Below are 12,431 nucleotides of genomic sequence, written 5' to 3' on the forward strand. Positions count from 1 at the left end.
GATTCTCTAGTCGATTGTCGAAGGCACGCAAATGTGTAGGGTCTACGGTAGTTTCTACCGTTGCGATACTGAAAATGTATTGCACATCAAGCGGCGAACGACGCATGAACTTCTTCCACCATTCACCTCCACTTGGTCTCTCCCGCTATCGATGCCTTCACTTGACTTTCAAACTGACTTTCATGTCGAGCGGGGACTTGCGAATAAGCTGTTTTGTTAAAAAGCGTGAGGAAGCGCTCAGCTGCGTCGCTGCCGCTTCTGCATGAGTTCATTTTTTTAAGCAATGGTCCATGTTATCCATCATAGATTTCATATGCCATGAATCACACTGGGTTGCAGCCACTGGATCCCCTCGCTTAAGTCGCTCACAACTCAATTGAGCAGTAGGAACACACACACTTGTCATGGCTCAAAGGGGTCGCTGCAGTTGCACAGAAATGTCCGACTGGACGACGAGCGCTTTGCTGCATTTGTACGCACGCAGCGGCCGAGCAGACGCAGCTCGAATCCAGCTCCGACATGGCGCCGACACGGAGATCCGCGACGTACAGGGCCTCACAGCACTACTACTCGCAGTATGATACAACCAGCTGGAAGTGCTTCAAGTTCTGCTTCAGAAAGGTGCACGCACGGACGCGTCCGCGCCTCTGGGTACAAATTTCGAGTATGGACCCGAGCTGGGTACCTGCCTCCACTTCGCGACCGAGAGCGGCCACGTACAGATTCTCAAGTTCTTAGTGACAGCAGCAGCACTAGATGCGGACGAACGCACAAATGGAGCACAGCAAATGACACCGCTGCACTTGGCTGCACGAATCGGTCGTGCAGATATTGTACGCTTCCTGATTGGACGTCCAGAGGTAGACGTCAACGCTCTGGACACCCGTGGGATGACAGCAGTGCACCACGCTGCGACTATCCCAACGCCTTCAGCACTGACACGCCAGTAGCGATGTCAAATTCTGAGCCTCAATATCTCTTCGACGCAGCGCATGTTGAAGTTGTGGAAGCACTTATCCGCGCAGGTGCAGCACTGGACGTACGTCGGTCAAGTGACTGGGCTACCCCGTTGCGGTGTGCCATTCAAAGAGAGCATTTTCTGGTAGCGAAGACGTTGGTGGATCGTGGCGCGTACAGCGGTGTAACCTGGTGGTTACACAAGGTCAAGATGTTCGTGTCGACACCGTGCCAGCTCATCATATCGAGAGTAAGAACGGTCACAGGAAACGCCATGCACTTCGTAGAGACTCCAGTATGACAGGGTGTATGTCGGCTGACACAGACCCTATAGATTCATGACGAGATTTGTCAAGCAGGGGCTACATGTAACCAAATATAATACCGTATGATCATTGGTATGATATTTTTGATAGTAATAGTGCAATGTTTGATTCTAAATAGTAATAGTAGCTCAGATTTTCAAAAGCTAACATAATATTTTAATATTAGCTCGGAGATTTGAAGAAAAAAAATAGATACTAGATGATATTTTATGAGATTTCCCACTTAAGTAGTTCAGCACATGTTTTAATACTTATTGTGCGTTCTACTCAAATTTCCGTGCGCGGTTCTTTGAATGAATGCGCACGGAATAGTTACATGTACAAACATGTTTCGACTTGCCTTGAGAAAAACTCCACTTAGGTATGAAAATGCGACCACTCAAGTACGATCTGGTCCGCTTCAAAAGAACAGGAATTTTGAATTCGTGTGACTCACTGAAAAGGACCAAAGCGACAAATTTGGTCGGAATTCACAATAATATTTAACCAGTGGCTAACCAAACCAAATTGACATAGACGAAACTCTCCTTTTCAAATTTATATGTATTAATACTACATGTACCGGTACATTACACCGTATACTAGACGTAGTACTAATTGTACCTACTATAAAATTAAGCTGGAGAAAAGGTCCACATTTGATGAACTGTATCTTATAATACCAGTGTACTGTACTGTATGTGCACGAGCTCGAGAGCTTGAGTCAGAAAGTCCAAACTCAACGCTTCAGGTTTTTATGAACTGTAACAGCTGTCACCCCATCGTCAAGAGGTATCTGAGAAATCATAACTCCACAACCGAATGTTTTACATGTACCGGCATCATTGAGCAAAAAAAATGGAGCATCATTTTACTTTTGGCTCTTAAGACACAAGTGCTGGCCCTGACCAACCATTGCTTGTCCCTCCTTATTAATCATGCGTCCGATCTCTCTTGTGTTGCTAGCGGCATCGATAAGTGCAATCTGTAGCGCTCTCTCCGAAGTCAACGGCGGCGATACGATGATGGCCCCAGCTCTTGTTTCATCCGTTCAAGCTCGTCCACTCAACGCCAACCATAACATTGCTATCGGGAACACGAGATATCTACGTGCCCAGCCCTCCAACCAGGAAGATGAAGACCGAAGTTTCGCCGTTCTGGAAAAGATAACAACGGGAATGCTGGATGACATACTGTCCTCCAAGTCAATCGAAGCTCAAAGCAAGTTTTTATCGACCTGGAAAGAGGTGGATCTGCCTGTGGAAGTGGTGGCCAAGAGAATTCTAGAGATCGCACCGGCTGATGAAAAGTATTTGACAATCTTGACGCTGTACATGCAATTCCTGCACAACAAACCGCTGTCTGCTATTTACAAGCATGACCCACTTGAGTTTGCAAAGATCAATGACGATTTTCCGTCTTGGCGGGCCTGGTTGATGAGTGTGCTCAAGAAATAAGTACTGTACACCCAAGTTGGGTGACCCAACCACTACGTAGTATAGCCTACTAAAAAACATACCCCCTCTATGCCGATCACTTTTTGGATTTCGAATCTCCTGCGCTTTCCCGACCAGACTGGCTCCCGCTCCCAGAGTGGGAGGAGTGCTCAAACATGGAGAGATCTTTCGGGTTGCAGCGTACTTCCGTGTGGGCCGCCAAGTTGTCGAGCGAATTTGGAGGCGTGGAATCAATTCGATGGGAGATCGAGTAGCAGCCGTGGTCAAGTCAAGGAAGAGCGCATGTGGTAGGAAGAAGGTGGATCGAGCCGAGCTGTGCGAGAGAATCGCTGCAGTTCCTGTCAATGAGCGCGAAAACCAGCGTCTGCTTCAGCGCGCGTCGAACATGAGCTGCTACCTGGTTCAGCAGCTGATCAAGGAAGGCTACATACGGCGTGCGCTCAGACAGACCCGTCCACTACTTACACCCACGCACAAGTTTGCGCGCCTCCGGCACAAGGACAAGCAAGTACGAGCTGGCACTCTCCCTAAGTCACTGCCTTGTGACGCTATCTCACTCGCCAATGCTAACGCGTACATGCTGCTTCTTGCAGCGGCCCCTCACCGCCTACCGCTAAAGTTCCAGAAGCCCCACTGAGCGCCCCTTCAGAATGTGGCGATGTAGTTGCCGTCTTAGATCCGTTTTTGTATCTGTAGTTGCACGGCGGAGCATGAACGCCTGTGCCTTGCTTAGTTTCTCACTGTCAGCTCTCGGTCATAAAGCTAGCTAGCCAGTCTCTCACAAATTAATAAACGCTCAAATGAACGAGGCGGAGCGCTGCGCAAAAAAAAACAAATGGGTATCTATTTCCGAGCGGAGGTAGTACTAGTTTAAAGTAGAAGTAAAATGTTTCTAGTTCATATTGATATGATGTTAGTAGATATTGAGTATTTCAATGCCTTTGACCAGCCTGACGCTCAATTTATAATAAATAGAGGTCATTTTATTAGATCGAGGTCGATAAAAATACAAATCGATCAATCTTTAAAAGACTGACTGATAAATCAAACTACGCCAGCCAAGACGATTGCACGGGATCGATCAACCACCGAATCCACATCGATCTCCAGTGAATCGGCCCTTTTTCAATTTTGTAATGGTAAGAGCCTTGTCCAAATAGAAAATCGATATTTTTTCTTACATATTTTTTTCCTTTGAAGTAGCACTACGGTATGGAAAACGAGGTGCCGAGATTACCTCTATTTAAAGCGGCAAAAACTAATAGGTGCGGCACCTATTTCTTTTGGACAGCGACGGCTTATTTGAGAATGGATGCAGAGAAGGAGGAAGCTGCTGTGGGTAGGAAAGGCGCCTGCGACGGCGACCTGCGCTCGGAAATACCACAGTGTCGTTGGGGGGTATAAGGACCAACAGAGAGCGCCTACACTCTGCATGTGGAAGTAGGATTCAGCACCTTGTCGAAGCTGTAATGCTAGATCGACGCTGTAGTACAGCGTCGATCAGCGTCGATCCTCATAAATATTACACTACAGCGGCTGTAGCGGTATTTTCAGTCCACACACATGCTCGCAAGACGGAAACGCTGTGTTGAGAACACGTTTATGTCATCATTTGGCTGTAAATTATTGAAACCATTTTTAAAACGCGAGCATATCATATGGAGGGTAATATTACACTATTTGTTACCCCTTTGTTCGGTTGTGCGACTATAATATTTTGATATTGGGCGGCGATCACTGCCACTGTAAACAGCATCTCAATACATGTGCCGCCATCTGGAGAACTCCATCAACAATGATGTAGCTAATCATCCACGTCTTTTCATAAACAGTTTCAGCCGACACTCATTAATTCAGGGGGGGGGTTGAACTCCATACGAGATATTCTACTCTGGACACTGTTATGTCATCATTTGAAAGAGAGCCCAAAGTAGATAGATATAGGACAATCGTCTTTAATTTTTTAATCTATCATTTCACTATAAGTTTTTAGCTCTGGTGAGGTTACATTGATGTCTCTTAGTTAGACTAACGACTTCCTATGCCCGTCTTTCCCAGCGCCGCCGGTCCAAGCCTCAGTTTCCCCGTATATTCTCTCTTTACCATTTGTAGATGTTAATCCTTATCACTTGTTTCCAGTGCACTCTCCCTGCCCTGCAAGTGTGCTAGGTCCCCGGACATGTAGTTGAGTGTGTCCACCCATCGTAGCAGATTCGGAGGACTGTCCCCTTCGAAGTGAACTTGTACACTACGCTTCGTATCCATTGCTAGGTTGGCCAGACTGTCAGCCATTTTGTTGTAGCACTGTAGGCGGTGGTGCCACTTGGAACGGTTCCCAACACCACTAGGCTGTCGGCCAGTCTTCTGCTTTTCCAGTAAACTTGTTTAAGGTGAGGCGCCCTGGGTGGTTTCCTCTTGCTGTGTTGCCGAATAATCATCGCACTATCACCAATTACCTCCAGTGGAGTGAATCTCTTGCCTGCACATGCCTTGAGCCCAATGTACAGCCCCAAGTTTTCCGCTACGTTGTTGGTCGTCTTCTTGTTGGCCAGGAACAGCGTGCCGATCCAGCATACCTTCACCCTACCAGTGGGTTTCCGACCCGAATAACTATCGCTCCGCTTCCGCCTGGACCCGAATTGCCGGGGCCTCCCTATCGAAAAAGAGGAGATACACCGCTGCACTGTGTGGTGGTTCAGACTGTTTGGTCACTGAGTCACGTTTCAGTAGTGTAGTCCTCAATACAGCGTTTGCCTTAGTGCTCAAGGCGCGAGTCGACGTGCTATACATATAGGCCCGCACCGTTTCGTACCCATGGTGAAGGCTTGACTGCAATGTCGTTGCGTGGTGCCCTTCTGTCACATTGTTGTTTTTGTCAAAGTGTTCAGCTCTCCATCTCCATACTGCATGAAAATACGTGGCTGCTCCAAGTCTCCAGCAACTGTCTGTAAGTCCCTCAACTCTTTCGACGAAGGCGGCCGAAGTCGTTGTCGTTGGTTCAAGAAGGTGTTCTGCAACCTTCCATATACCTTCCGGTACCCGACTAAGCTTTAACCCAAAGATGCAGCTTTCGACTTCCTCTTCACTCACGCCTAATTCCCTCCAAGGCGTTATGAGTACCCGCCTCAGTTTCGTCGCCGCTGGGCAGCCCCAAAATACGTGGTATATGTCCGTGTCAACAATGTGTGTGCAGGTCTTGTGTGGGCAGCCGGCTTTGTTCTGGCTGACGTCGTACATGGAGAAGGCTCCCCATTTGAGTCGCAGCAGCGTTTGCTCCCTCCAAGGTCCCAGTCCAACGATTCGGCGAATACTTTTCCCAGGTAGAGCTACGAGGCCGGTAGTCGCTGCTGTGCTCGTTTCCACCCATTTGGATGCTCTTTTCTCTTTGTTGGCTACTCCTCTGCGGTGGACCGACTGGGCAATCCGCGTTTTTTAGTGCTTCCTTGTGCGCGTCCACCGCCGGCCCCCTGCCCACAGACATACGAGCCTGCTCAAACTCGGGTGAGGTCTTACCGCAAGGATCCTGAAATTGTCCTCTGAGATTGCTGTGAGATGTCTGAGAAGTGCGGTGTGACTGTCTACCTGCACACTGTGGTCCGGACCAGACGAACTAGTGTGGATGACCCCTTCAACCATCGGCCTTAGCTGTAATGTCACGGTCACTGGGTGATCCTCGGGGTGTGCCGAAAGACGTACTTCCGCTGCGTACTGGGGTTCCATGACAGTGTGCGGGTAGTTCGCCACTATTGTGGTGGCCAGCAGTTCCGCTCTCTGCCTCTTGATATTGATCGTTGGCGGTGAGGCGAAGTGGAAGGAAGCCACGCCTGCTCTTACTCTACACCAGTTCGTCATTTTTTAACCGTGATGTTCCCATTGTCTGTCAATTTACATGCGTTCTGCAAAGTTAATAGCTACCCATCTTGTGACCACACTTGGCGTGTTGCAATAGCCGCATACGGCAGCCATTCATGGTGCAGTTGGACGTGGGTCTGCTTCTGCGCGAGTGAATATTCCTGTAAGAGCGTCTCCAGGTAAGCAGTGCAGTCAATAGTTAAGGTTTCTCCGTGCCAATGAGTCGATCGGTGCAGTCGATCGTACATTGTATGGGTACTGTGTTTCCTGGATGCAGTTAGCCGTGGAAGATGATCAGGAGCGCCGGCCAGGCGAATGATGTTCCTGCCAGTATGCCAGAGTGTTGACATCAACCGTGTGTCGCCCTATCTATAAGCTTCGTGCTCTGGTGCTGTATACACAGTCGGTGCTGTGCCCCCTACGCCCTTATTGAAGAGTATATCGCCCCCTTGTGAGCATGTGTAGTACCGGTCTCCGCCCATTTGCCTACTGTTACCGCCGTCATTGCAAGCAGCTCCGTCCTGAGGTCGGATATCGTCATTCCTCCTTCCGCTCTGGGTAGTGCCGCTAGGTCTGCATCGAGCCACGCCCTCCCTCCAGTAAGATCCGTCGTGAACAATCCACACCATACGTAATTTTTGATCATTTTGGTCATGTCTTGGATGAAAACTTTGCTTGGCCATGCGTATCTTGCGATGTACAGTAGCTTCTGCACGATAATTGCTGCAGCGACAGTGCTGCGTTGGTCTATTGTAGTGATATTTTGACTTGCTAAAGCTAGTAGGACTTTGAGTTGCTGTCTTGCTACGTCCCATGACCGGTCTGTATCAGCGCTGCTCCCTTCTTGGATTCCGAAATACCTGCACTTGGCTTCCGTCGGCATGTATTGCAGTTCTCCAGATATGTGCATGTCCGGAGTCGGTACCTCTGGGTGGAGGGCGATAACCGTGGTCTTCCCTGCATTAAAATGAAGCCCTGAAGTTTTGCTGAATGTGGCGAGCTCGTTCATGAGGTGAAGAATGTTCGCTGGATTTTTGACAAAGGCCGCAGTATCATCCGCGGATCCTGCTACACGTAGCTCAAAACGTCCAGCCGCTGATTGGACTATGATCCCTTGAGTCCCTAGAAACCCGTCCAGGCTTCGGTAGAGCGGATCCAAAGCCAGAATGAATAACATGGGGACCAGTGGGCAGCCCTGCCTGATGCCGCCTGTTACTTGTATTAGTCTTGAGTTTGACCCGCTCGCCAGGAATCGAGCTACGGTACCAGCATGTAGGACAATTAACGCTTTGATAAATTTATCCGGGTAACCCAATCTTCTAAGTACCGCAATCATATAATTTGTATCCAAGGAGTCATAGGCTTTTTTGAAATCCAATAGGAGTGCAGTTGCTTTCTTGTTGGTCGGGTATCGGAGTGTCATCTCTTGTGACGCGTCGTACAGATCCAATGTATCGTGAATTTCCCGACCAGGAACGAAACCATTTTGATTTAGGTGTGTCAAATTGGGCAAGATGCAACGCACTCTGTTTATCAGGATCCTCATGAAGAGCTTGTAATCAGTGTTGAGGAGGTCAATAGGTCTATAGTTGTGGGCGTTGCTGTGAATGCCTCCTTTATTCAGACATTATATGTCCGCCTCGAGGAATGGGGGAGGGAAGTACCCTTTGTCATACCACACATTGAAGAGGTGGGTGAAGGCCGGGATCAGTAGGTCTTCATGTTCCTTGTACCAACTGTTGCCCAGCCGATCAGGACTCGCCGCCTTGCCTGGCTGACAGCGACGGAAAGCGTCACGAAGGTCTGCCTCGGTGATCTCGCCTACCACTGCCATCTGCGTTTGTGTTGGTCGCTCTCTTGTCTTGGCCCATGCTTCTACGTCCGCTACCGAGGTGTGCTCTGTGCTGAGTTTGCTGTAAGATTGATGTCCAGGCGTCTGCTAGTATGTCCGCTTTGTCATGGACGCTTCGTGGCAGGGCTCCTGAAATTGGTTCCAAATGTCGGATTGTATTGTCTGAGAGCTTGTTTGGCACCCGCTGAAAGAAGGATTTAGATGTCTTCCCGTTCCAGTGCGTGTTGTTCCGAATAAGTTGACGTTGTCGATTTGCTGCCCTCATCTCCTTGCATTCCGCAATGGCTCTCCTTAGCCGTATCTACCTTGTCGGTCCGTCTACTGTGTCCAACATCAAGTTATCCAGCTCCTCCGTTATTGATACCACCGACGCAGGGATTCCACGTAGTGCTTCCCGCTGTCGATTTTGCTGTCTGATTAGGCGAACCAGCTTCTGTTTGAGAGTGGTTCTTCGGGCTTTTCTATGTTGCCGGATACATAGTCGAGTTTTGTGGTCAATTTCAACTTTAAAGGTTTCCCAGTGTTTGGCTGCCGCTTCGGCTGTGAGAGTTGGGGTCTGTAGCATCTGTTTAAGCTCTTCAATTAACCTATAAGGAAATTGTTGTACATCTTCTTTTGCAAAAGAGGGTACAGGGTGGATTCTGGACGGCTTTTTAATCCGAATAGGATTCCCTGGCGCATGTACGTGAAGCTTTGCCCTGTAGTGATCAGCTCTCACTCCTAGCTGTACTAAATACCACGAGGTCACCCAAGCGAACGCTGCTACGGACGTGTACAACCGATCGAGGCGGGACGATGCGGCTCCAGCGCCCGGGATAGTGCAGTGGTATATGTGTGTTTCTTGGTGGTGCTTCATAAGGTCTTCTTTCGACCATCGGGATGGCCGAGCGACTGCCACCGGATCTAGCAGACCCCATCCTTCGAGTAAATGACAAAGCGTAGGTGAATCGTGATGCGTTTGCTTGACTACATAACTGCGGTCCGCCCGGTCATCTAAGTTGCAATTAAAGTCCCCGCCGACGAAGACCAGGGCTCCTTTTGGAAATTCCAGCGATTGTAAGCTCTGAAAAAAAACCGCTCTCTGGGAGTGTAGCGGTGGGGTGCATATATGTTGCACACAATAGTAAACATTCCGGCTAGTTTGCTTTGGACCACCATAAAATTGAGAGACCATCCTTCCTCCATGAATGGTGTCATGTCTGTGAAAGCTCCGTACGGCTGAGTCAGGATGGCGACTCCTCCTTTCGGATCTGATGTTGGTGACCAGCAGGAATGGGTGGGTTGCTGTACACCGGTCTCAAAGCCCCACCGCTTCGCATAAAGTCTCTCATGGTATCCAACTTCGCTAGCAGCTACATGAGTCTCCTGAATCAATATCACATCCGCTCTGCCGTGCTCATCCTGTTCCCCAAAAGCTCGAAACCACATATGTCTATCCTTTTCTGTCGCCCCCAGACCGTTGACATTTTGAGTGATGAAGCCGTAAGCTTGGTCTTGAGGGTGGAGGTCATCTGGAGAGCCCTGGTGTGCCTTTTCCGTGTCTCTGTCTGCTGCTTTGCGTCGCTGTGCCTGACGACGCTTCTCCTTCTCAAATTGGCCATGAATTTATTGTTGATGTTCTATTGCTGACAGCGGGTCGAAGTACTGTGCGATTCCCAGTAGACCTGTTGTTCCACGATCTCCGCTGTTCGATTTTGCTCCTGTCGGTGTGGTGGATGCTGGTACCGATATATTCGCTAGGTTCCCCCTCTGTCGGTCCCTCCGCACCGCCCCATGTGGCATGTTGTGTTCTTCGTCAAACACCGTTGTCGATTACGTCTGCTTTACTATACTCGACCCTTGCGGCACCTTGGTGCCTTTATTTGGCCTCCGTCCCGGAGGCGTCGGTGACTGCGTTGTCCCTTGATTCCTCCCAGACGTGTTCAGCTGGGGCATAGATTGCCGAGCTCCAATCGTTGTGATTCACTACTTGGTGGCACAATCCTCTGATAAAGGGGAGGTGGTCGTACCAAACCGCCCGAGCCCCGTTTGGGACTCACCCCATCGGGGTTTCCGTCCAATTGCTGACAACAAAAAGAAATTGGATGTAAGATTCCCCATTCCGAGTCAGTAAAGGAAGCTGGCTGTTGACGGTAGTACGATTCCGGTACCCATTACGTTAGGCGTGCCCACCTCTCAGATGATCCCGCAAACTGTTGAATTGCGTGGGTATCAGAGGTCGTTGCTGTACTCCTCGATCCATTCCTTACAGTACCTTCGACCGGCCTCGACAATTGTTGGATCGTCAACTAGACGCCGAAGTGCGTTCACTAGTTCTCTTTGAGCCTCCAGCAAAACCCACACGATAAGAGGCTCCATTCTCCAAGTTTTAGCTTCTTGTTCGGGGTATGGGAGGAAGGCATACAGGTGCCAGAGTGCCTCCGGGGTCTTTAATAGCCATTCCGTGATGTCTGCTGTTGTTCCACGTCTGCGTTTTGTGGGTAAATTTTCGGCCCGAAACAACTCACACCATGTGCGGAATGTCTCACGATTTGCGGCCTCTATTGTCACCGCTAACGGTTTATCCACGTGGTCCATGGGAGAGTCCGGTGAGTCCCTTAAGATGCGAAAATACGAGTTGGTCACTACGGGCCCAGTTGCGACACGGGCAATGCGAGTAGGGACTTCATCGTCCTTGCTAGATGAATCCCCTGACGTCTGAGATGACGCAGCCAGATGATCTAGTCCGTATTATACATGTATTTGTTGATCTTCGCATGTGACCGCTGCTTCTGCATCGTAGTCTGGTGAAGATGACTCCAGCACGGGTAGTCCAAGCCGGGCGTGGGCCACATCCAGTCGTTCTCTCATCTCCATACGTTTGTACAATAACGAGTTAACAGAGTCCATATTTTCCAGTTGGTTAACAGTTTGCAGGTCGGTTTTCCGCTCCAACTCCGTGAGCTGGTTAATTGTAGATTTCCAAAGGTACGAGTCGGAGATTGCCTCTGCGAACTCTGCGTCACCTTCCGCACGCCATTGGAGATAGAGCTCCCCATGGATAAGCCCATAAAAGTGGCGCTCATGGTGCCGAAGCACCAGGCATGTTGGAATTATGTGTAGGTCCCAACAGTTCTTGAAATATTTAGTTGCCTCTCTGTCTGTGAAGCTCTTTGCGTATCCACTTTCATGGTCTGTCCCATCTGGTAGTCGGTACTGCTTGTATAGGTAGCACTGCATATGTGAGTCGTTGTGTGCATTAACGTCTAATACTACAATCGGCTCTCTCAAGTAGTCAATCATCGCTCCGAGTTCATGCGGACCCGCCCAGAAGGTGGGTGCCACCCTCTTATCTATCAGTTTGTGGCGGGTGGCATCATAGCAGGCAAAGAGCGCTGCCGTTGCGGCTGCTGTTAGCTCAAAGCCAGGGTGGTCCGGATACAGTCTTTGATACTTGTGAGCCGGATCCACTAAATGTAGCGCCACATCCCTCCGAAGGTTGCACATCATCAATGTGTACACCGCATTTTTAAGTGCTGTGCCTCCTTTCACTGTTGCGCGTGTACACTTCATAGGGCTTTGTGTGGGGCTGGTCGTGGAGGCATACAGCGCCAGGAATGCACATTGGCCATTGGCAGCCACCGCGGTTTCCTTTCCATTAAAACTAGCTAGCCATAATCCAATCTGTTTGGGGAGGTCTGTATCACTTCCTGCAGTTCCTAGACGACTTTTTGTTGGAAATGATGTATAGTAATATCCACTTCATTTAGTTCGATCTTGGACACTCCCTTGCCCGCCGCTGGGCATTGTCGTTGTGCGAACCGGATGGTATGGTATCCGTTGTCGTAAACGTCGGTCTGCGTTGCCCCTGCGTACTCCACATCCAAAACGTTTGCCTCCGAGAAGCTTGCAAAAGCTCTTGCAAGTGTTACGAGCCCTAGATCCGATCCCCCGTAGATTAAAATTGCATATTGGAGTTCTAGTTGCACTGGGTTGTAGTGACCAGTTCCTTCGTCTTCGGGCGATCGC

At 49.4% G+C, this 12,431-nt stretch overlaps 2 protein-coding genes across 2 annotated transcripts; both read left to right on the forward strand.

The window, feature by feature from the left end:
* Positions 1 to 437: 437 nt before the first annotated feature.
* Positions 438 to 950, forward strand: PITG_16742 (uncharacterized protein; the record flags this gene model as incomplete). The annotated part of the gene is made up of 2 exons (XM_002896916.1): positions 438 to 575; positions 618 to 950. The coding sequence occupies 2 exons, from the start codon at positions 438 to 440 to the stop codon at positions 948 to 950; spliced, it is 471 nt and encodes a 156-aa protein (XP_002896962.1).
* A 1,250-nt stretch (positions 951 to 2,200) lies between these two features.
* Positions 2,201 to 2,719, forward strand: PITG_23092 (secreted RxLR effector peptide protein, putative; the record flags this gene model as incomplete). Its single annotated transcript, XM_002896917.2, has 1 exon — positions 2,201 to 2,719. The coding sequence occupies one exon, from the start codon at positions 2,201 to 2,203 to the stop codon at positions 2,717 to 2,719; it is 519 nt and encodes a 172-aa protein (XP_002896963.1).
* Positions 2,720 to 12,431: the final 9,712 nt, after the last annotated feature.

This window comes from Phytophthora infestans, genomic scaffold (assembly GCF_000142945.1).
Source record: "Phytophthora infestans T30-4 supercont1.51 genomic scaffold, whole genome shotgun sequence".
NCBI lineage: Eukaryota > Oomycota > Peronosporomycetes > Peronosporales > Peronosporaceae > Phytophthora > Phytophthora infestans.